Here is a 24,944-nt window from a genome sequence, read left to right as displayed (position 1 = left end):
ACTCACTAATATACAAACAGCTATATGTACATAAAAACAAATATAACCGAACTTATAAAAACACATACACATATACATCAAAATACATTATCATTGTTCACTGATAAAACATACCTATGCACCCAAACATACAAGAAAAACACAGAGAGACACACATGTAGACAAACCACAAATCTAGGAACACTCGCAGGGCGACAATGCATGGGGACAGGGGTACACACACACCCAGAGATCTCCCATCACAGTAGGGGTCTCCTGAGGGGTGGGGGTATTCCTGCATGGGCTCTGGCCCTTTAGGAGAGTGGTCCTCCCTCCTTTAAGGGCACCTAAGGTGCGTCTCTAGCCCTGAAAGCTAGAGACGGTGACGGTGGGAGTGAGGCTGACCTGGCCAAGCCCAGTCCGACTCTGGGCCACTATCCCTGCGCAGCAACAGGAAATGGATCCCTGAACCGCCTGGGTCACCAGCCTGGGGACCGCTGCTGCCGCCACCACCACCCCACACCCACATGCACACACACGCACATGTGTGCGCAAACACACACACACACACACAAACACACACAAACACACACACCCGGGCTTCAGGCAGGACACGCCCTCCACTCTCGCTAGGCCCGGAGAGCGGCTCCGCTGGCAGCCCAGCTCCTTCTGGCCCCTGGGGTGTGGCCGCCCACCTGCCAGCGGAGACTCTCCCTCCGGCGGGGACACTCCCGCCACCGCCGCCACCCACCGCCCTGACCAGGTGTCCAGCTCCCCGGGACTACAGCGCCTCGGCCGCCGCCCCCACCCCTTCCTCCCGGCAGTGCGGAGACAAAGCCGCGCACACGCACACGGGGGCTACGCGGGTGCACACCCGCCCTCACACGCGCACACACGGGGAATCACACTGGCGCTCACACGGCGACACACGCACACGCGCACACACACCGCCACAGGCTCCAGCCACAAGCGAAGGCACTGGCACACACCCTCATCCAGATGTACACACACTCAGCTACATATTCGGACACACCCTCTAATAGACACATTCACGAAGAGACACACGCAGACACACACACCCTCACCCAGATACACACACACCACCCAGTCCAGACGCACGGAGACCCACAGCGCACACCCCTCACACACACACAGATGCACACCCAGCGCACACGCACGCGCGTGCACACACAGCAACCACAACCACTTGCACAGACCCACGGGCACACGCGCGCTCACACCCAACACTCGGAGATGTGGACCCCCCACACGTACCGGCGCCAGAACCGAGACTCACCAACGGAGGCCCGGGGCTCCGGACTGGGGCGCCCGCCCCCCGCCCCTCGGCGTCCAGCACCACCCCCGCCCCCCCAGTCCCCCGCCTCCAGGAGCCGGTCCGCCGGCCTGTCAGCGCTCGAGGACCGGGGACCGAGCCCGGAGCCCTCGGCGATGACCTCACACACAGACACACGCGACAGCAGACGCGGCGGGGTCCCCGGGGGCCCGGAGGAGGGAGGCGCGGGCGGCTAACCTGGCAGCGGCGGCGCGGCTTCCGGGCGCTGTCGGTCCTCGGTCAGTGCGTCCGGCGGCCGCCCGGGCGGACTCCGAGGCGCACTCGAGCTGCGCAGAAATGCCCCGCTCGCTCGCTCGCTCCCTCTCTCCCTCCCACGGCGCCCAGCCCCCTCCCCGCCCGCCCCCCACACCGGGCTCCCCCCTCCGCCCCGCCCCGGCCGGGTGCCCCCGAGGAGGCGGTGGCAATCCCGGCCGCCCCAGCCGCCACCGGCGAGCTAGCGAGCAGCCGCGCCGAGCCGCGAGCAGCCGGGGGAGCGCCGCCGCCGCCAGAGCCGCCGGAGCCGCCGGAGCCGCGGGAGCTGCCGGAGCCGCCGGAGCCGGGGCCGCGCGTCGGGAGGAGCCGCGCCGGCCCCCGGGGAGGGGAGGAGAGGAGGGGGCTGAGCCCCGCGAGCCCGCCTGGCGCCCGCGGCCCGCCGCCCGCTTCCCCACGTGGGCCCCGCGCCTGGCGCCTACCTGAGCCGCCGCGGAGCCCCGAGGCCGGAGCCGAGCGGCGGGGCGACCGACAAGAGACCCCACCCCGGCCTCTTCGCCCTCCCGGTCCCAGCCCGGTGGGCTCGCGCCCCGCCCCCGCCTCCTCCCTGGTCCCCGCCAGTGCCGACTGGGTTTTCCTGGCTAAGACGCCTCGGCTCTCGGCCCGGTACCCCGGGCTAACCCCACGGTCCGGCGCCCAGCTCGCCTGCCTCCTCTACCTCCAGCCCGGACCTGGCCGACGCCCACCCGCCTCCTCGCCGCGCTCCCATTGTTCCCGCAGCCCGAGCTTGCGGAAGGTCCCGCAGCGCCTTCCAGCCCTCAACCCGGTGGCAATACCTCTGGACCCTCTGGGGGCCTTCCAAGGACTGGCCCCTGGCTCTGGGACCCCCCGACGCCCACCCTCCACAGGCGCACGACCAGAGCAAAGAGCTTTTCTAAATTAGGGTTATAACCACCGGCCTTTACAGGCACTCCTTCAGGTCCTGCTTTGAGTACAGACTGAGGCTCGTGGAAGGAGGAATTAATCCAAGTTCAGCAAGCCTGAGAGGGCAGCAAGGAGAAAATGGGGGTACCATCCATAAATGAAGAAACTGAGGGCTCCTGGGTCAGGGTCAGGGCCAGGCCCTCTAGAAGTGCAAGGAATAATGAGCCTGCCCTTCTTTGTTAGATACTAAATAAAGCAGAGCGAGGGGGGCGAAGCAAGCGTCATATACTTCCGGGGTTTTACTTTCTTCAGAAGAAAGGTAAAGACCTACTAAGTGCAGGCACTTTCACACAAGATGTCTCACTGAGCCTGGACTGTAGTCCTATGTAGCCCTGTGATTATACCCATTTTTGCAGATGGGAAGCCTATCCTAGGTCTCTCTACCATGCAGCATGGAGCCAAGACAAAGCCCAACCATTACTGAAGTTCTTTACTGCGGTCCTTACCTCCAGCATAGGAAACTAAGTGCCAAATGAGCAGCTGAGAACTTAAGAAATCAAGAAGAGGAGGCTTAGTTTGCACTTTGAAGAACTTCCACAAACTAAGAAATAGCAGAACTGAGGGAATCAAGGTCCCCATACAAGACTAAGCGTGGCTTGTCCAGGAGGAAAACATAAGAAGAACTAACGATAACCGGCATGTTTAGAGCACTTATTCCAGGCACTGTTCTAAGAGCCTTTCTTGCACTAACTCATTTAATCCCACAATAACACTGTGCGAAAGACGTTATTCTTGCCCCCATTTATACAGAAACACAAAGACATTACAGAGCTTGTAAAGAACCAGGATTCAAATCCGGGAAGCTGACTCCCCAGCCCGCCTTTTTAACTACTGGAGACCAGACAGAAGCAGCCCCAACGTGAGATAAAGAAAGGCACTGGAACTCCCAGAGCACCCACCACAATGGGCCGCTATTGAACTTGCCCGTCCTCTGTCTCCCCGTGTGCGCTCAGTGCTCCACACACAACCTGCTATGTGGGCCTAATTTGTTGAACGACTGCATGACTGCCACATGGGGCTGGCGTGCTGAGTGCCACGTGCAGGGCTCAGCTGCAGCCCTCTCTGCTCTGCTGGGCATCTTTATCAGCGCTTTTAGATGAAGCTGAGGAAGGCATGAAACGCTAATCAGATCTACTGCTGTCATGAAGCTGGAAGGGACAGCAAACACTCTGTAAACCGAAATTAGTTTCCAAAAGATCTCAGTGGCCTTGGGGCTGAGCTGGAACCAACAAGATCAGGTGCCACCCAGAATAAATGTAAATTCCTGCCCTTTGGTTCAAACCAGAGAAGCCCCATAGAGCTTTCTGTGATGACAGAAATGTCCTAAACCTGCGTTGTCCTTTTTCTTTTTTTAAGTGGGTTCCAGGCCCAGCGTGGAACCCAACACAGGGCTTGAACTCACCACCTTGAGATCAAGACCTGAGCTGAGAGCAAGAGTCAGATGCTTAACTGATTGAGCCACCCAGGCACCTGTGCATTGTCTGGTATGATAGCAACTTAGCCACCTGTGGCTGCAGGGCACAGGAAATATGGCCAGTACAACTGACATTTTAATTTCATTTTAAGTGCTTAAAATGTATTAGCCACATGCAGCTAGTGACAGCCATATTGGCAGTACAGTTCCAAATGATCAAGTACTCCGGATCCAAGATAGAATCTAGATTACAAAGAGTTCCAGTGAAAATGACTTAAAGGTTTGAGTTGACCTCACGTTCAACAGAGCAATGTGGCTGTAAAAAAAGAAAGGAAGGAAGGGAGGGAAGGAAGGAAGAAAGGAAGGAAGAGCGGGGAAAGTGAACATGATTACTGTATCAACAGAAAGCAGAGGTCAGACCAGCTTGGTGCTGCCCTGGGCAGATCACAGCTGGGCCACAGGGCTCAGCTCTGGGGCCCACATTCTGAGATCAACACTGTCACATGAGAGTTTGTCTAGAGGAGGAGACCAGAATAAGGGGGACCTAAACGCCATTGTGTGATGAATGATTTAAACAGCCCGGAGAAGGGAAAGGATGGGGTAGGTGTAGTGGCTATCTCCAAACCTCACCTCTGATAAACAAAACGAAAAAAATCCTTCAAACCCTTAGGCCACACTATCCATATCTAATTTATCTTCCTGTTCCCCTGGGCGCCCAGCTCACCCAGGACCTGGCCCATATGAAACAGTGACTACAAACTTGTTACTGAATGGATGTGGAGGGATTCCACTCAGCTCCAGCGGATGGGCATCAGGGAGGACAATTTCTGCTCATTATAAAGAACTCACTAACAGGGGCACTTGGGTGGCTCAGTCGGTTAAGTGGCTACCTTCGGCTCAGGTCATGATTCCAGGGTCCTGGGATGGAGCCCCGCATCCAACTCCTTGCTCAGTGGGGAGCCTGCTTATCCCCTCTATGTCACTCCCCCTGCTTGTGTTTGCTCTCTCTCTGTCAAATAAATAAATAAAAATCTTAAAAAAAAAAAAAAAAAACAACCCCACTAACAGTCACAGCTATCCAAGAATGGAATGGGCTACCTTGAGAGTGATGTGCTCCCTGGCAATAAACGTATTCAGAGATTGGGTCTTCACATCCAGATGGCCAACAGACACATGGGAAGACGCTCCACATTACTCATCATCAGGGAAATGCAAATCAAGACTACAATGAGTTACCACCTCACACCTGTCAGAATGGCTGAAATTAACAATACAGGAAACAACAGGTGTTGGCGAGGATGCGGAGAAAGGGGAGCCCTCCTACACTGTTAGTGGGAATGGAGACTGGTGCAGCCACTCTGGGAAACAGTATGGAGGGTCCTCAAAAAGTTAAAAAGAGAACTACCCTACAACCCAGCAATCACACTACCAGGTATTTACCCAAAGAATACAAAAATACGAATTCACAGGGATGCATGCACCACGATGTTCCTAACAGCACCATCAACACTAGCCAGATTATGGCAAGAGCCCAAATGTCCATCGACTGATGAATGCATAAAGAAGATATGGTGTGTATATAGACAGTGGAGTATTACTCAGCCATAAAAATGAATGAGATCTTGCCATTTGCAATGACGTGGCTGGAGCTAGAGGGTATTATGCTAAATAAGTTAGTCAGAGAAAGACAACATGATTTCAGTCATAGGTGGAATTTAGTAACAAAATAAACGAGCAAAGGAGAGAGATAAAAAGAGAGAGATGGCGGGAGGGAGAGAGGGAGAGAGAAAAGCAAAACAAGAAACAGACTCTTAGGGGCGCCTGGGTGGCTCAGTGGGTTAAAACCCTCTGCCTTCGGCTCGGGTCATGATCCCAGGGTCCTGGGATCGAGCCCTACATCGGGCTCTCTGCTCAGCGGGGAGCCTGCTTCCACCTCTCTCTGCCTGCCTCTCTGCCTACTTGTGATCTCTCTGTCAAATAAATAAATAAAATCTTAAAAATTTTCAAAAGAAAGAAAAGAAAAGAAACAGACTCTTAACTACAGAGAACTGATGGTTACCAGAGGGGTGGAGGGTGGGGGTGTGGGGGAAATGAGTAAAGGGGATGAAGGAGCACACCTGCTGATGAGCGCTGGGTGCTGTATGGAAGCGCTGACTTACTATACGGTACACCTGAAACTAATATTACATTGTAGGTTCACCAACCGAAATTTAAATAAAAACTGTTTTTAAAAAGAGAAGGGGGACGCCTGGGTGGCTCAGTTGGTTGAGCGGCTGCCTTCAGCTCAGGTCATGATCCCAGCGACCTGGGACTGAGTCCCATATCGGGCTCCTTGCTCAGCAGGGAGCCTGCTTCTCCCTCTGCCTTGCCTGCCACTCTGTCTGCCTGTGCTCACTCTCTCTGACAAATAAATAAATAAAATCTTTAAAGAAAGAGAGAAGGGAATGCCCAGCACATAAATATAAGTAAGAAAGCCAGTCCTCATTATCTATCTAATCAGGCACATTTGATTTACTTTTTGTCAGAAAAGAGACTGGGTCTTCATTTGGAGGCTGAACTAGGAACCAGTTGAGAATTGGACAAGTTCTATTAGGAGGGAAAAGACAAGATCAAGGTCGTGCTTCTAAATAACTTTCGTTCTGTATGTACAGAACAAACGGACAAGGAAGGACCAGTTAGGAGCCACAGTCATGGGTCAGGAGCTGAGAGAAGAGAAAAGAGGGCAGTGAGAATGGAAAACCGTGGACGGGGGCCACCTGGGTGGCTCAGTGGGTTGAAGCCTCTCTGCCTTTGGCTCAGGTCATGATCCCAGGGTCCTGGGATCAAGCCCCACATCAAGCTTTCTGCTCAGTGGGGAGCCTGCTTCCCCCTCTCTCCCTCTGCCTGTCTCTCTGCCTACTTGTGATCTCCATCTGTCAAATAAATAAATAAAATCTTAAAAAAAACCAAAAAACACCAAGGACAGGGGAGTCACCAAAGGAGCACAGCCCGTGTGCTGGGGGTCAGGCCCTGCACTTCTCATCCTGCCTCTGCCTTTAACTGATGGTGCGCTCCAGGGTGAATCCCTTCCCTTCTTCAGATATCAGCTTTCCCATGTCTGAAGCGCAGAATAATCCCCAAGTTCCTTCTAATTCTGGATTCTTTTTATGGGAGCGAGAGTATGAAGGACGGCTACGATAATGATTTCGACAGCCTTTGCAAGCTTCAAAGCAACAGTATCCTTGCTCTCATTACTATTATTACTATTATTATTATTATTATTATTATTATTATTATTATTATTACAGAGACAGCCTCCCCAGGACAGGGTGAAGGGACTAGCAGGAGAGGACAAGCTGTCCACAGACTGCATCTGTGGAGGGGCGGGAGTAGGGGGCAGAGGACAGGGACTCTCATCTCTGCAGCTGGCCACTGTACCCCTCCCCCAAGCTCTGTGAGGACAAACAGCGTTCTGTGTGTTGTCACCTCAGGAACCATTTCCTCATTCCTTCGAGCCACACCCCATGCCTGGCTCAGGGAAGCAACCAGTTCTAGGAAAAGTTAGACTGTCTGCCTCGTTTTAACGTTCGCCACTGAGACCTGATGTGGTCTTTTCCTCAAATAGCAAGTATCATCATCTCATATGAAAACAACCACTGTGACTGGGCACTGTATGCTAAGCACCTTACATAATTTTCTCACCCTGGGAGGAAGCTAGAATTATTAGGTCCATTTTATAGACGGGGATACCGCGGCTCATGGAGATGCACAATCTTCCCACAGTTGCACAGGCTATGAGGGGGTTTCTAATACACGTCTTTGTGCACAAGAGGCCGCCATCCTAAAGCCTTCTAGCATTTTACTATGTAATTTGGGGACAACTTAGGGAGGAGGGCAAGGTCAGTACGGTCTACCACTTACACCAGGGGCCACAGAGAGGTCAAGTTAAATCGCTCTACCAAGTTGGTAAAGTCTTTCCAAGCGCAGTTCAGCGTTCCTTCCGGTTCTCTGTTCCTCTCCTCTGACCCAGCATTTCTTTCCTCCTTCTTCGGTAACTTCCAGGGCCTCCCCTGTCCTCCTAGGTCTCCTGGGTAGGGATTTGCCCAGCTCACTTAAGAGAAGGACTTTTACTGTTCCTTTACCTGGGGCAGAGAAAGGGAAGTCTTTCTGAAAGAAAAAAGTGAATTTCCACCTCCCCCGTCCCCCCTCCACACCACCAGCACACACACCCCAGCCCAGGGCCTTGGGGTGACAGCGGAGGTGAAGGCTTGCAGGGTGAGTCACGCGGAGCTGAACCTCCAGTCACAGGAGTGCCAGGTGCTAAGCTTAGTTTAGAGGGCTGGAAAAGTAGGCCAAGTGCTCTCATCCCCAGGAGCACTACCAGGTTGCCGCAGGTACCCCCCAACTCATCTCATCCCCAAATGTCGCCAACACGTAGGAGCCACTGTGTAAGGCCTGGTGGGCAGAAGGGGGACACATAACAAATAGGACTGCATGCCCACCCTTCAGAGGGGAGGGGATAAAAACGTGAGTACAAAGTAATATATACTTAAAAGAGTGATGGAGGCACACGGTGATTAATTTGGAGGAGAGAAACTCATGGAGTTGAGATTAGAGTGGATTTTTTTTTAAGATTTTATTTATTTACCTGAAAGAGAATGAGAGAGAGAGCATGAGAAGGGGGAGGGTCAGAGGAAGAAGCAGACTCCCCACTGAGCAGGGAGCCCAATGCCTGCGGGACTCAATCCTGGAACTCCAGGATCATGACCTGAGCTGAAGGCAGTCACTTAACCAACTGAGCCCCCCAGGTGCCCCTGGAATGGAGCTTTAAAGAGTGAGTTGAACAGAGGTGTCTGGGGGGCTCAAAAGGTTAAGCGTCTGCCTACAGCTCAGGTCTTGATCCCAGGGTTCTGGGATCGGAGCCCTGCATTGGGCTCCCTGCTCAGCAGGAAGCCTGCTTCTCCCTCTCCATCTGCCTGCTGCTCCCCCTGCTTGTGTTCTTTCTCTCTCTGTCAAATAAATAAATAAAATATTTTTTTAATAAAAAGAGTGAATTGGACACGCAGAAGTGGCAGAGGGGTACTCCAGGCTGCAGGAATGCACACGCAGAAACACTAAAACTTAAATACATTTGGACTCCATCAAGCAGGCAGTAGGGAGCCATGGAGTGCACTATAGCTTAGGAGATAGGCAGTGTGAGTTAGAAACCTGCCTCTGCCCCTTCTCAGCTTTACCTTGGACCCTTCAGTAGAGATGTTATCATTCCCATTATTTGCTTTCTCCCTCCCAGGAAGATTACACACTCTAGCCAGTTGCCACGTGACTTGAGTACCCTCCAGAGGAAGGAGTACACTTCCACATGGGGCTTGACCACACAACCTGCTTTGGCCAATGAAATGTGGGCAGGTGAGATTATACACCAGTTCTAAGCAGAAACTTGAAAAGCCTCTGTGCGGCTCAGTCTAAAAGCATACTGTTTTATCTCTGCCATTGGAATGGCATGTCCTGGATAGGGTCTGTGCCCTCAGCCTGAATCCCGAGGTGAAAAAAACAGAGACCAGAGCTCCAACATCACAGCCGCACCACAGCTACTGATGTTTAGCGTGAGGGAGGAAACCCTGTGGTTGTCAGATAGTGAGATCCGGGGGCTATTTGCCATCACGGCATAATGCTGCCTAGTACGCTCCTTACGACGTGGGTGATTTTAGTAGTACGTACCTCGTGGACTGTCGTGAGGACTAGGTAAGACTGTCTCATGAAAAATGTATGACCGTTTCATCCACGATGTAAATGGCACTACAGAATGATTACTCTGCCTACGTGTATAGAGAAATTTGGTACAGGACAGAAATGACATTTACAAAAGAATAGCAAAGGATGTTGTGATGGGTTGAAAAGGTTCTCCCCCACCCCCGCCACTAACATACACACAAAATTCACACCCACCCAGAAGCTCAGAATATGAGCTTTTTTGGATATAGGGTTTTTGCAGATGTGGTTAGTTAGGGATCTCAAGATGAACTTATCCTGAATTTAAAATGGGCCCCATGGGGCACCTGGGTGGCTCAGTGGGTTAAAGCCTCTGCCCTTGGCTCAGGTCATGATCCCAGGGTTCTAGGATCGAGCCCTCCATCTGGCTCTCTGCTCAGCAGGGAGCCTGCTTCCTCCTCTCTCTCTGCCTGCTTCACTGCCTACTTGTGATCTCTGTCTGTCATATAAATAAATAAAAATCTTTAAAAAAAAATGGGCCCCAAATCCAATGACTGGTGTCCTAAAAAGAAGAGCAGATACACAGACACCCAGAGAAGGTGGCAATGTGCGGATAGAGACAAGGACTAGAGTGATATGTCTATGAGCCAAAAAACCTCCAAGGATGGCAGGCAACCACCAGAAGCTAGGAGAAAGTCATGGGGAGTTTTCTCCTTCAGAGCCTCCAACAGAAACCGACCCTGCTGACATCTTGATTTTGGACTCCAGCCTCCTGAACAGGGGGAGAATAAATTTCTGTTGTTTTAAGCCGCCAGGGTGTGGTAATTTGTTATGACAGCCCTAGGAAACTAATACTTTTGGATTACTTTTAAAATGGTACTGAACAATTGGTTTATTCATTTGGAAAAAAATAAAATTGGATTCCTACTTCATTGTACACACAAAAAGAACCTTCAGTTGGATTAAAGACCTAAATTTGAAAAGCAGAACTTTAAAATCTTTGGAAGAGGCGCGCCTGGGTGGCTCAGTGGATTAAAGCCTCTGCCTTCGGCTCAGGTCATGATCCCAGGGTCCTGGGATTGAGCCCTGCATCAGGCTCTCTGCTCAGCAGGGAGCCTGCTTCCTCCTCTCTCTCTGCCTGCCTCTGTGCCTACTTGTGGTCTCTGTCTGTCAAATAAATAAATAAAAATCTTAAAAAAAAAAATCTTTGGAAGAAACCGAGGATCAGTCTTTGGACCTCGGGGTAGGGAAGCAGTTCTTAAACAAGACACAAAAATCACAAATTGCATTAGTCTGTTTACTCCACAGAAACGGAACCAACAGGAGAGAGATAGAGGAGGCGGGAATTAACTTTTACCTTTCAGAAAGCCTTCCCTTTCTCTGCCCCAGGAGATAGATAGATAGATAGATAGATAGATAATAAGAAATTGGCTCACGTGGGTATAGAGGCGGACAAGTCCCAAGATCTGAAGCTGGAAACCCGGGAGAACCGAGGGTGTAAGTTCCAGTCTGAGTCTGAGTGTGAGTCCAAAGGCAGGAGAAGGACAATGTCCCAGCTGGAAGGCATCCAGGCAGAGAGAGAGCAAATTCTCCCTTACTCTGCCTTTCTGTTCCATTCAGGCCGTCAGTGAACTGGATGAGGCCTGCTTGCCCTGGGGAAAGCGATATGCTTCACTCAGACATGAATCGCATCCAGACACGCTCTCACAGACATACCTAGAATCATAGCTAACCAAATATCTGGGCACTGTGTGGCCCCGTCAAAGTGACACATAAAATTAACTTGAATAATTCCCAAAAATATAATGTTGGTACGAAAAAAGTATATTGCAGGTGATACAACCTCTATCATTTATACAGAACTTTATTTTTTTTAATATTTTATTTATTTGACAAGAGAGAAATCACAACTAGGCAGAGAGGCAGGCAGAGAGAGAGGAGGAAGCAGGCTCCCCGCGGAGCAGAGAGCCAGATGTGGGGCTCGATCCCAGGACCCTGAGATCATGATCTGAGCCGAAGGCAGAGGCTTTAACCCACTGAGCCACCCAGGCGCCCCTATACAGAACTTTAAATTAGACAAAGCAACAGTGACGATTGTTCAGGGATACGCATACACGTAGTCAAAGTTGCAAAGACATTTCCTGCCGTGATAAACACCAGGATAAACTTCAGGAGAGTGGATCCCTCTGGGTAGAGAGGGAGGGGAACGGGATCAAGCAGGGGTACACAGGAAGCTGCGGTTTTATCTGTAACAGTTTATTTCTCAAGCTGGGTAGTGTGTTGGTGACTGGGCACTACTGTGCACTATAATTTTTCTCAAGATATAATTAACATACCATAAAATTCATCATTTTTAAGTGTGTAATTTAGTGGGGTTTTTTTGTTTATTCACAAGCTTGCACAACCATCACTACGGTAATTCCAGAACATTTTCATCACTCCGAAAGAAACCTCATATCCATTAACAGTCGCTCCCCATTCCCCCATCCTACCAGCCTATCAACCACTAATCAATCCACTTTCTCTCTCCATGCAGTCATGTAAATGGATCATTCAGCATGTGGTATTTTGTGCCTGGCTTCTTTCACTTAGCAAAACGCTTTCAAGATTTATCCATGTTGCAGCATGATTCAGTCTGCTATTTTTTTTTTTTATGGCTGAATTATACTCCATTGTATGTATATACCACATTTCTGGTTATCTATTCATCAGTTGATAAATGTTTGGGTTGTTTTCACCTGGCTGTTATGAACAATGACATTCTGAACTTTTACGTGCAAGTTCTGCGCTGAATTTACGTTTTCATTTCTCTTGGGTGTACAGCTAGGAGTGGAATTGCTGGGTCATGTGGTAACTCTGTTTAATTTTGTTTTAATTATTTATTTATTTGACAGACAGAAATCACAAGTAGGTGGAGAAGCAGGCAGAGAGAGGGGGGGAAGCCTGCTGAGCAGAGAGCTGATGCGGGGCTCCATCCCAGGACCCTGGGATCATGACCTCAGCCGAAGGTGGAGGCTTTAGCCCACTGAGCCACCCCATTCACCCCTCCGTTTAATTTCTGAAGAACTTCCAAAGCAGCTTTACCATGTTACAACCTCACCAGCAATATTTGAGGGTCAATTTCTCCACATCTGAACCAACACTTGTTCTTGCCTCTCTTTTTGATTATAGCCCCCCTCATGGCTATGAAATGATATGCACTATGCTTTTTGGTGTATCTGAATTCTTTTGTAAGTATTTTTATGTTTTGTATTTAATCAAGAAAGACCACTGTGATGGCTGGTGGATGGATGGCAGAGGTCATGGAGAAGGACAGGCTGGGGCCCACTTAGAGGCCAACACAAATCTCAGAGTGGACTAAGTTTGGGGGCAGAAGTATTATTCAGCCTACTACAGTTCCATTCATTGTAGATTAGAAAAAAATACTGACAGTTACTTGTAGGCTAATGTTCTTAGCAGCATTACTCATATAGGCCAAAAGTGGAAACAACCCAAGTGTCCATAGATGAATGGACAAAGAATATATGGTATATCTGTTGAAGGGAACAGTATGCAACTATTAAAAGGAATGAAATTCTGAAACCTGCTACAACATGGATGTACCTTGAAGACATGACGCTAAGTCAAAGAAGCCAGATACAACAGAATCAATACTGTATGATTCCATTATATGAGGTATCTAGAACAGGCAAATTAACAGAGACAAAAAGTAGGATAAAGGCTACCCGGGACCTAGAGGGAAGTAGTTACTATGTAATGGGTAAAGCATTTCTGTTTGGGTTGATGAAAAAGTTCTGGAAATAGAGGTGATGTGTTATACAATGCTGAGACTGTACTTAAATGCTACCAAACTATACCCTTAAAATGGTTCAAAGAGTAAATTTCAGGTGACGTATATTTTGCCACAATAAAAATAAAAATCTGTATTCCTAAAAAAAAATAAGCGGAGTAAAAAAAATATGAATAACTATATTTATTTTTTTAGCTTATCCAAGCATAATTATGATCCGTTTCCTTCAGATATTCCAGGATTGCTGGATTTGCCTAAAATTCGCCTGCTGTGTTGCTAATACACCCCTCCTACATACTCCTAACACTTGGAGTATGGCACGCTAAGGGATCGTACCCTCAGCAGAGCAAAGAGCAAATGATGGGCAAATTTTCTTGGAAAATGGAGGAGTCAAAATGTCATTCTACGGACAGGTGTAGAACTCATAAAGGATTTATGTGGCTAAGGGCAGCAGCGGGATGTCAGTCCTCTGCTTCTGATGAAGACAGAATCAACAGATACTGCAAGAGGAGAGACCTTGCTCGGGCATCAGGAGTCCTCTCAGCACTGCAGAATAAGAGGACTGGGCCAGTAACCTCTGAGACCCCTCTAGCTCTAACAGTACCTAGCTCTGTTACTAAAAAATGAATGGGAATTCACACTGGCCCAGGGCCTGTGGTTCGTGTGGCACTGTGCCAAGTGCTTTCCAGTAGCTTATTCAACCCTCATGACTCTGTATGCTTGGTATTACTATCCCCATTTTGCAGATAAGGAAATAAGAGTCCAGATAACTTACATAATTTACTCAGAGTTCCGGAGCTAAGAGGTAGCACAGCTGAGAACCAAAGTCAAGGATGTCCAGCTCCAGAGTCCCATGCTCCACACTACGTCGTGCAATAGCATCCTCTGTGGTACAGATATTTGGGAACACAGAGAGGTGACCCTGGGCTACAAGCGGGGCCAGCCCCAGCCCAAAGGCAGGAGCCCGGAGCCACCTGTCAAGATCTGTTAGTGCTTCTCTCATATGCCAGGTCCAGAGACAGCGGCCACAGATCTGCCACAAACTGTCCACCAGTCTTCAAAGATGGAACACTTTACAAGTGTTCACCTGCCCCCGGAAATCTCTGGCGCATCCGTCTCCCAGGTGAACTGGTTGTGAACCTTGGAGGAGATAAGGGCAGTCCCTTTTGGCAGAAGTATGACCTCAGGCCTTTGCAGCTCTCTGACCTAGAACAGGCAGAAAAACAACAACAACAACAAAAAACAAGTTATAAGGGAAAGCACCCCAATATGGCTGAAGGATCTTCCACATGGGTTTTATCAGAGAATGTCCTGGAATAATTTCCCATTTGTAGTTGGCCTTCTGGCCTCCAGTCCATTCTATACCTCAGTGGCCTGGTTAAATGTCCCAAAGGACAGTGCCAATGAGGGCCCTCTAGCCCTCAAGAGAGAAATCCAAAGTCCTCAGGTCGGTATCTGAGGCCCTCAGTGATTTGCCTCTATTTCTGCTGCCAGCACCTCCATAAGCAGACCCCGACCCTCCTCACAGCTCCTCGTTCACGCCTCACCTTTTCCCATGACAGCGGGCTGTGGCAGCTGTGCCCAGTTCTAAATGCTCTTCACCGGGTAAAAATCCGCCCCCCTCCCTTCCTTTGGAGAACTCTGCTCTCTCCTCATACAAAGACCTCTGTATCCTCCAAGGGAAACCATCTTCCTGGCCCCACGGATTAATTCCAGGTTGGGTATGTGACCGAAGCTGGACCCCCTACAATCTTCTCTGGGCCCCTCCCGCTGTAGGTAGCAGGGAGGGCTGTCCTGCTCTCCCCGGTCATACTCTTATCCGGACTCTTGTACGCCGCCTAGCACTTTCTAACTTGTACTACGGGTATTCTCATGTTCTCTGTGAGACTGCCTCAGCCCCGCTTCCTTCAAGGGCTCCACTTCTTCTCAAGTGCTCAATTTTAACAGGCATTTCCTGACTACCTCTTCTGTGCAGACATTGTGCTATGCCCTGGGGATGCAGAGCCGGATGAGACAATGTCCCTTACTGAATGGATGGATGAATGAAAACGGCACTTGGGCCTCATCCAGTTTATCACAGGGGATTTGGGCAGCAGAAAATAGTAAATCTAAAGACCCAAGTCATTAGCCTGGCGTTCGAGACCCTCTCGATCCAGTTCTAATGTCGTGTCCCCGCTACACGCATTCTGAGCTCCAGCCAGACTGGCCTGGTGGTCATCCTGGAATAATCTGAGATGTCCCCACATGGGTGTGTTGGCCCAGGCCATGGTCGTCTCTCACGGTCTCTTTCTGTTTTTCTCTTCCATTCATAACTTCCCTTTTGCCATCACATGGGGGCCTCCTCTCTCTCACTTTTAGCTCCTCACCCTTCTACTCCCCCTCTGTCACCGTGTCTCCTTTGCCTTTTCCTTGCTCTCAGTTGTCGCTGAGCTCTCTTCTGACACTTCCCTGCATCCCACTCTTACCTCTTAATTCTCTCTCTTTTGTCTCCTAAACCCCTTCCTGCTCTGTGCACAGCCTCCTCCTCTGAGGGAGCAAAAGATGGGATAAGACAAATCTAAAGCCAACCGCTTCTAGATCCCATCCCAAGAAGCCCTCAAATTCGGGTGGAAAGGAGAGGGGGAGAAACGGAGGGCAGAGAGGATCCTGGAGGCAGAGAAGAGGCTGCCTAGCGACGACCGCCTGTGAATCAACAGGGAGCGAGGTGTCTGTTACCCACCTCCAACCCACTCCCAGCCCTTCCCTCTCCTCCCTGCGATCACAGAATCATGAAAAGTCAGAACTACATAAACTCTTGACATCCATCTAGCCTGCCTCCCTAATTTTGCAGCTAAGAAGGTGAGGTACAGCTAGGGAAACAGAGGCCCGGAAAAGGGAAGCATGAGCTCATGTCAGTGGCTCAGCAAGTCAGTGGCTCAGCAGAAACTGAAGTCCTAGGCCACCCAACCCTCCAGAACAGTGGGCTCCCTTTCACCCAGATCACACTACCTTGCTCCCTGCCGTCCCTCCCCCTGGTCCCAACCCCATCAGGTTTGGGATTACATCTAAGGATTTCTCATCCCCCCCCCCCCGTTCCGGAGTGAGGGTAGGATCCAGTGAAATAGCGGCAGAAGGGACACACCACATCAGAAGGTCCAGCCCTAAGCACCAGGAACATATTCAGTGGGGACGGGATTGGGAAAGTGTCAAGCTGGCCTGTAGGGGGACCAGTCTCCTCTTCCGAGAGCGCCATTATAAGCAGCCTCTAGTGAGTTCCGAGTTGCTGCGTTAGGATCCTTTCTCACCCTCCCAGCTTAGCTGGCCACCTAGAGGCCCTACCTCCCTCTGCCAGCCGCCAGTCATGGACTTCAGACAGAGGCCACCCAGGCGCAGGATGGTCCACGGCTGCCAGCAGAGGTGGCTGGGGCGGGGGGGTGGTGGTGGTGGTGTTCCAGAAGCTCCACTTTCAGTCCTACTCCTCTGCTCCACAAAGGGCCACTGTCTGAGCACAGAGGGATTCTGGAGGGAGGCCTCCCAAGGTGCTCAGAAACAGGGCTAGGTTTCATCATGCTGGGCCTTCAGGCCAAGTAAACATCGAGATGGAAACAGGCCCAGCGACTCATTCCTGCAGACGGGACCCTGGCTTCAGGAGGGCTTGGTGGCATCCTGACCCAGAACTTCCCTGAGAAAATGAGGACCAAGCTTATTTGCCCAATTTTCTCCAGACATGGAGAGTCACGACGGGGAAATGGCTCTCTCCAATCCTCTTCCCATGGCTCAAGGAGCACCCCATTTCCCCCTTAAGAAGCACACATTTTACAAGACATTTTCTAATTAGTTCAGGAGGAGAGAGCTTTGTGAGCTTGCATAATCAGGGAAGACTTCCTAGAGGAAGTGCCATTTAGCTGCGATTCTGCCTCCATGTGTAGGTAGAATCTCCCCAAACGGACAGGAAGGAGAAATGCATTTCAGGCAGAGAGCACAGCACTGACAAGTCGTGGTGTCTGGAAAGCAGGAGCATTTTGGGGTCCATGAAGAGACCTATCCAGGAAGGGCAGAGAAAGAATTCACGTGGGAGAAGGTGGGAAATAAAGTCAGAAAGTTTGATTGAAGGTTAAACCACGACCAGTGTGAACAGCCAGGCTGAGGAGTCATGACATCTCCTGAGCAGAGAAAATGTCCCTACATTGAGCCCCAATCTTCTGGAATCTTCTGGATAACCTTGGGCTGGTTCTGGCCTCTCTCTGGGGCTTGGTTTCCTCATCTTGAAGATAAAAGCGTTATGCCAGAGAATCTGGAAGCTGCTTTACATCTCAAAATGCAAGAATTCTCTGATGGGGCGACAGGGGCTGCAGAGAATGAAAGGAGGAGAGGAGAGGCTGTGGCCCCATGCCAGGTATCCCTGGGCTGCCTTTCCACAGTGAATCATCCACACAGAGCTGTGGAATGGCCCTCATCACTACCTCCGCCGCCAGGCACTATGCTGAGTACTCCCCACTCTTTAAAACTTCAGTTTTTTGTGAATAGGAAATGCATGTACATATTGCAAATCTTAAGTCATAAAAATATGCATGTATGATAAAAATAAGTTTCCCTCCTTCCCCTATTTTCAGCCATCCATTTCTTTTCCCACTGCTACCAGTTTCCTGCATATCCTTCTAGAGATAACCTATACATAGATAAAGATGCTATGAAGTCTCTTTTTCTTTACACAGATGGGAGCATACTGGACACGCTCCTACATCTTTTTTTTTTTTTTTAACTTGGAAATTCTGGAGATCTGTTCACATGAGTATATAGAGAGCTGCCTCTTTCTTTGTATGGCAGACCACGACTTACTCAAGTAGTCCCCCGTGGACAGATAACTAGGGCATTTCTTTTCTATTCTAAACAATGCATCAATAAATATCCTGAACATACATCGTTCAGCTTATCCTGGAATAGATCTACAGGACATATTCTTAGAATGGAAATTATATGCTAAGCTCTTCGTATGACTTAATATTCACGATAGTAATTTCAAGCAATTACAATTATACTGATCTTACAAATGGAAGAATCGAGGCACGGAAAGAATCACACAGATCTTACGTACTAGAGTTGAGATTCCAATATGGTCGGTCTGACCCCAGGGCCAGGCTCAATCATTCCACCCGCGCCTCACACCCACGTCCCCTGGAGGGCTTGTTAAAACATAGGTCATGGCGCCCTACAGCACAAGAGTTTCTAATCCAGTTCAGCTAGGCAAGGCCCAAGAATTTGCATTGCTAACAAGTTCCCGGGTGATCACTCTTTGAGAAGCACCACAGTATAATAGCTCTCACACCTTCAGCGGAGCAGGGTGTCCAAAAAGAAACTCAGCACTTGGCCTTGACAAGATTGGAGTGGAGGAGCATAAATCTGAGCTCCAGAGGGAAGGGTGAGTGCCCAGCACAGTGCCTGGTACTCAGTAGTCCTCGGTAAATGCTTGTTGAATGAATGAATGAATGAATACCTACATGAGGTACAAGCGCTCCATGTAGCACTTGTTGCTGCCTCTTTTCCCATCCCCTCCCCACCCCCAGAACCCCCCTGGCCTGGGGGAAGCCCCACTGCCCACATTGGCAGAGAGCCAACTTCATGTTGTGAGAGCCTGTTGTGAGTGGTATGCTGATGTCTTCCCAAAATTCTTATATTAAAATCCTCCCCTCCCTTCAAGGTGATGGTATTTGGGGGTGAAGGCTTTGGGATGTAATTAGGGTTAGAGGGGGTTAGGAAGGTAGGGCCTCCCCATGATGGCATCAGTGTCCCTATAAGAAGAGGAAGAGGCCAGAGCTCTTCCTTTTTCTGCTGTGTGAGGTCGGAGTGGCAGGCCGGGAAAAGGGACTCACCAGGAGCCAAGTCACTGTGCACCTTGACCTTGAACTTTCTAACCTCCGAAACTTTGAGAAATAAATGTCTGTTTTTTAACCCCCCAGTCTATGGTATTCACTATAGCACCCCAAGCTGAGTAAAATAGAGTACTTGGGAATGCCGCTGTTTGTTTCCTCCCATTCCTCACTTTGCTTAAACTCAAATCAATGAGGCAGCCAGGCCTTTGTTATTAATGGAAAGGCAGCATCCCAGAATGCTAGAGCTCAATCGAGATAAACTAACCCAATGCTCTCATTCATTATCATTAATAACAATAACTATAAATCATAGCCCACTCATGCAATTGACATACTTACTTTTCAAAGAATTATTATTATTCCCTCTAATTGAATTGCCTGTGTTTCTTTCACCCTTATTCTGGTACACAGCCTCTCTTTCCATTCCATGTGGTTGATATGGCCAGTCCACATACACACACACAAACTAGGAAAAAGACTTAAAGACAGGAGGAGGTCTCAGGTCGGTGGGGTGCTCCTTCTGCAGACTGAGGCACTAACAACCGAGACAAAGTGTTCAGGGTCATGCATTGTCACCCGGAGGCACCCAAATACCAGCCCAACTCCTCAAGGTGCTGATTCTGTTACAGAATTCCACCCCTGACCTCAGGGGCCTTGAGGACCCCTGCAGCTTCTTCCAGCGGCTCCCCACCTGGCCTTAAGTCCTGCTTCCGCTGCCTGGCTCCCCTATAGGCCTCTGTCCTGGGCTCCTTCCCCTGTCCGTGCCCTTGCTTTGAACCCCACACCCCAAAACCCAGACTTGTATCTGAACACGTCTACGCCCCAGACCCCTGGAAAAAGAACACGGGAGAAGCCATTGGTTGCGCAGCTGGAGCCAAGGTGGCCAGCAGTCAGGGCGAGAATTTCAGGGGCCAAGGCAGTCAGAGCCGGCTGGTCAGGTGCACCGCAGGCCCGCAGCGAGATTCAACCGCATCTGTTGAGTGCGAAGCAGGTCCGTCATCACCACAGGCGGGCAGGTGGAGTCGGACACCCCGCTCTCGGTCTGGCTGAGTCACACAGGGGCCAGGGAGGGACAGTCAGGCGGACTCAGTCATGCAGAACCCCAGTCCCTGGGCTGCAGCTAGACTCAGATGGTCGGCCAGAATCAGCCAGCCATGCAAAGCCAGCGGCGCAGTCTGGCAGATGCGGTCAGCCCACACATCAGGCGGGCTGATGCAGCCTTCCAGATGCCCAGTCAGGCCGGCTCCCGCAGACACAAGGCTGGGCCGAGGCCCGCTGGGTCAGGGCGGTCAGTAAGTCTGCCGAGGCCAGCCGGACACTAGCCAGCCAGGGCGTGGGACTCCCGTGGCGGCAGCGCTCAGGCCCAGGTGCAGTCACAACTGGCCGGCCGGTCTCGGGAGGCTTAGCCCACTGGGCAGAGATGTGGTCAAACCACAGCACAGAGGGACCAGTCACAAGGCTGGTCAGTCAGACACAGGGGGCCTCAGTCAGTCGGATACAGCTTGTCGAGCAGAGATGCGGTCTGGGCAGTCAGACGCAGGCAGATCGGCTCAGTCAGACACGCCCCGTCGGGCCCGGATGCCATCAGCCAGGTACCGGCAGTCAGCCAGCCAGCTGTGGTCAAGCAGATAGATCACACGCTGTTGGGCCCTCAGGCACCCATGAAATCTCGGTTCCGTCACACCCAGCCAGGCACACGGATTATCAGGCAGTGATGGCGTCTGTAGTCAGTCAGACACAGTCGGCCAGTCAGATACAGCTCCTCAGGCACTGATGGAACCAGCCAGAACTCCACGATTGCCCTGGGATCACAGGACTGAGGCCCCCGGGGGGGCGGGGCCTCGGCCGGGCTCGTTCCGGGGGCGGGGTCTCGTTCTGGGCCGAGCGGCCCCGCCCCTCCTCTGCCTCGCCGCAACCTCGCGCCGTTGCCACGGCAACCGCCGCCCAGCTGGATCCCTCTGCCCGGGTCCCCGGCGCCTCAGTGCCCGCGAAGTCGAGCTCCCAGCCGGGGCGTGGGGCGGCGAGTGCGAGAGTCCCCGCTGCGGGTTCGACCCTTCTGTCAACCCCTCATGCCGACTGGGGATGACTGGGAGACTGGGGAAGACTCAGGTCACAGTGATAGAGCCCCAGAACCTCCCTACCCCTGGCTCCTCGACTCCGCAATGACCTGCAGGCTCCTCGGGAGGAATCACGTTTTTCTAGCAGAGGAGGGAGGCAGGAAGAGGGAACCGGCCCGCGCAGTGATGTGCTTACGGTTCCCCGCGCTCAACAGGGACTAGGGCGAACACTCACCTGTCCCAAGCACTGATAACAGCTTCACGTATACTACTAATTCACGTGAGCCTCACGCTTTTTCTTTGATGTCCTATAATGATTTCCTTTTTCACAGGAGGAAGCTGAAGCACAGAAGGGTTCATGGTTCAGAGGGCTGTGGTGGAACCAGCTAGGGGAATGAGGATTGGAACCCAAGCAGCCCAGCTGCTAGCCTTCTCTTTGTGACCTCTGAGGACAAAGCATGAGTCCCTTCGGCAGGCCTCCCTGGTCTGCTTCAGGACGCCCATCCCTATCTATCCTGGGCCCTACCGCATGAAGGTCCTGCTTGAGTCTCTTCAAGGACTCACAATAAGGAGCTATCAAAACCAGGAACCTAGACAAACCAGGGGACAAACATTGGGTTTGTCTCATCCAGTCCAGAGAAGAGGAGGCCTGTGAGATCTGAGAAGACTGCACCAAGGGAATCCTATGAGCATGGCTTCAGAGCTTCAAGTCCAAAGATTTTTGATCAAATTCCAGCAATGTGAGCCAGGAGTTAGAAGCACATCATGGGTCATAAATTCAAATGCCTACAAGGGCTAGAAAGGTAATGAAAGTCATGAAAACAAGTCAAGTGATCAAGCCGACCCCATCTAAAGGGGGCACTGCCTCTTGGCTCTGGCCCATTGTGTTCTCAGACACCTGCTATATCTTCTGGTTGGGTGCCACTGGCTAACTCAGTTAACATCAAGTTTCAGTTTCTCCATCTGCATAACAGGAAGGAAAATCTGGCTTTATTTCACAGGGTGAAATTTTGTGGAGATCAAACACGTTTTTGTATGTAAAAAATATTTTGTGAGCTGTAACATTAGAAAGTGGAAGGAGAACAGGAGGTTGACTGAGCATGGATTGTACATCTGTTCCACGGTCTACGAGTTCTGACAGCATTCCTCTGAGGCAGGGCTTAGCATCCCTCTTGTACAGAAGACAAGACTGTGGGGTACCAGGGTGGCCCAGTCGGTTAAGTGTCTGCCTTCAGCTCAGGTCAAAACCTCCAGGTCCTGGGATCCGTCTTCCTGCTCAGTGGGGAGTCTCTTCTCCCTCTCCCTCTGCCTCTCCTCCTGCTCATACTCATTCTCTCTCTCTCAAATAAATAAATAATAATCTAAAAAATGGGGGGTACCTGGGTGGCTCAGTTGTTAAGCTTCTGCCTTTGGCTCAGGTCATGATTCCAGGGTCCTGGGATCAAGCCCCACATCCGGCTCCCTGCTCAGCGGGAAGCCTGCTTCTCCCTCTCCCACTCCCTCTGCTTGTGTTCCATTTCTCGCTGTGTCTCTCTGTCAAATAAATAAAATCTTTTTTGAAAGTGTTAAAAAAAATGAGAATGCCCTTCGAGGAGTGTGCTGACTTACCCGAGGCCACAAGTTTGTGCACAATGGAGCCAGATTTAGAATTCAGGTCTGCCTGACTTCTCAGACCAGCTCTTGCACTAGTCATTTTGCAAAGTGTGGCTTGTTTCTCCCTAGTCATACCAAGATGAATTCAGGTGGGCCTCAGATGAACACTTTTTAAATAGTTACATAGTTTCTGTTATTTTCCACTTCAGAGGAGGCTTTCTGATACAACAGAGCTCCTAAATGTCACACAGCCAGGCTGTAGGAGGCTGAATAATGCCCCTCCACCCCCAAGATATGGAAACCTAATCCCTGGAACCTAGAGAAGTTACCTTATTTGGAAAAGGATCTTTGCAGGTATGATTAAGGATGTTGAGAGAAGGAGGTCAGCCAGGATTATTCTGGCGGGCACTAAATGCCATCACAAATCACCTTATAAGAGAGAGGCAGAGGGAGATTAGGACAGCATGAGAACAGGACAAGCCAGTGCTACTGTGGAGGCCGACTGGAGAGATGGCAGCCACCAGAAGGTGGAAGAGCCTCTAGAGGGAGCACGCCCCCCCCCCCCCCCCGACACCTTGGTGTAGCCCAGTAAGGCTAATGTTGAGTTTCTGGCTTCTAGAACCATTATAGAAGCTACCAGCACAGTGATAATTTGTTATAGCAGCCATAGGAAACAAATACACAGTTCCATATGGCTTAAAATTCATGCTCCAGGGGCACCTGGGTGGCTCAACCAGTTAAGCATCCAACTCTTGATTTAGGCTCAGGTCATGATCTCAGGGTCCTGAGATCAAGCCCCACACCAGGCTCTCTGCTGGGCATGGAACCTGCTTAAGATTCTCTGTCGTCGGGGCACCTGGGTGGCTGAGTGGATTAAGCCTCCGCTTTTAGCTCCGGTCGTGATCTCAGGGTCCTGGGATCGAGTCCCACATCGGGCTCTCTCTTCAGCAGGGAGCCTGCTTTCTCCTCTCTCTCTCTTTCTGCTTGCCTCTCTGCCTACTTGTGATCTCAATCTGTCAAATAACTAAAAAAAAAAAAAAAGATTCTCTGTCGTCTTCTCCCTCTGCCCCACTGCTCCTCTCTTTTTCCCTCTCCAAAAAAAAAAAAAAATCATGCTCCAATCTAGAACACACAACCCCCATCTCTTGATAAATAAACTTATTTTAAAATAACTATACAGAAAATAAATGTAAATCTTTGATTTACAGAGTTCAGAGATTTCCTGGGGCACAGAGTTCCCATATACCCCTCCCTCGGTCTCCCATATTGCTGACATCTTCCATTACTATGGCACATTTGTCACAACTAAGAAACCAACCTTGTACCTTCCTATTAACTAAACTCCATACTTCACTTGGTTTTCACTAGCTTTCCCACTAATGTCCATTTTTTTTTGTTCCAAGGTCCCATCCAAAGCATTCCATTACACTTGGTCAACATGTCTTCTTAGTCTTCTCTGGCTTAGGACGGCTTCTCCGACTTCCCCTCTCTTTCAAGACCTTGTAGTGTTGAGGCATACTGATCAGATCGTTTATAGAGCGCCCCTCAATTTGGGCTCCTCTGGTTCAACTGAGGTTATGGCTTTTGGTGAAGGATGCCACAGAGGTAAGGTACTTCTCATGACATCATGTCAGGGGTCCCTGCTCTCGACATGACTTGGTCACCTTCAGTACCTGGCCGAACTAGTGTTTGCCAAGTTTCTCCCCTGAGAAGTTACTTGATTTTCCTCTCTTTCTGCTGTTTGGAAGAAAGTCATTAAGTGCAGCCCATACTCAAGGAGGGGAATCAAGCTCGGTAGCCTGGAAGGGATAAATCATTTGGAATTCTTCTATAAGGAAGATGTGTCTAATCTCCTCCATCCATTTATTTATTCCGTCATTTCCTCACATCGGTATGGACCCATGGATATTTCGTTTATAGTCGGGGCTATAATCCGGGACTGTTATTTCTTTTGTTGCTCAAACTGTTCCAGCTTTGGCCATCAGGGGCTCTTCCAGACTGTCTCTTAAGCCTCTTTGAAACTAATTGTTTTGTGTCTTGGTTGGAC

The 24,944-nt window shown here is 50.4% G+C and overlaps 2 protein-coding genes across 5 annotated transcripts in view; one reads left to right on the top strand and one right to left on the bottom strand.

Moving 5' to 3' along the window:
• EPB41L1 (erythrocyte membrane protein band 4.1 like 1) overlaps positions 1–2,056 on the bottom strand; it is a 123,994-nt gene extending 121,938 nt beyond the window's left edge. Inside the window, exons 1-2 of one of the 4 annotated variants that reach the window (XM_045980497.1) lie at positions 2,005–2,052; positions 1,511–1,599 (exon numbers count right to left, since the gene is read on the bottom strand). The gene's annotated coding sequence lies outside the window, so the exon portion shown is untranslated. Of the gene's footprint in view, positions 1–1,510; positions 1,661–2,004 lie in introns of those variants that run through there. The other 3 variants (XM_045980494.1, XM_045980495.1, XM_045980493.1) reach the window with 3 other exon arrangements.
• On the top strand, positions 198–2,465 carry LOC123926633 (collagen alpha-1(II) chain-like). The gene is made up of 4 exons (XM_045980576.1): positions 198–213; positions 613–845; positions 1,368–1,551; positions 1,753–2,465. Exons 1-4 carry the CDS (start codon positions 198–200, stop codon positions 2,463–2,465), a joined length of 1,146 nt encoding a protein of 381 aa, XP_045836532.1.
• Positions 2,466–24,944: the final 22,479 nt, after the last annotated feature.

This window comes from Meles meles, chromosome 16 (assembly GCF_922984935.1).
Source record: "Meles meles chromosome 16, mMelMel3.1 paternal haplotype, whole genome shotgun sequence".
Classification (NCBI taxonomy): Eukaryota; Metazoa; Chordata; class Mammalia; order Carnivora; family Mustelidae; genus Meles; species Meles meles.
Note: the sequence above shows the minus strand (reverse complement) of the source record. Positions and strands in the feature narration are given on the sequence as shown.

Excerpts from the sequence above, each read along its gene's own strand:
- LOC123926633 (XM_045980576.1), top strand. Across the intron at positions 846-1,367 it reads CGCACACGGGGGCTACGCGG|GAGCCGGTCCGCCGGCCTGT; the intron begins GTGCACACCCGC and ends CCCCGCCTCCAG. Across the intron at positions 1,552-1,752 it reads CCGGGCGCTGTCGGTCCTCG|CCGCCACCGGCGAGCTAGCG; the intron begins GTCAGTGCGTCC and ends CGGCCGCCCCAG.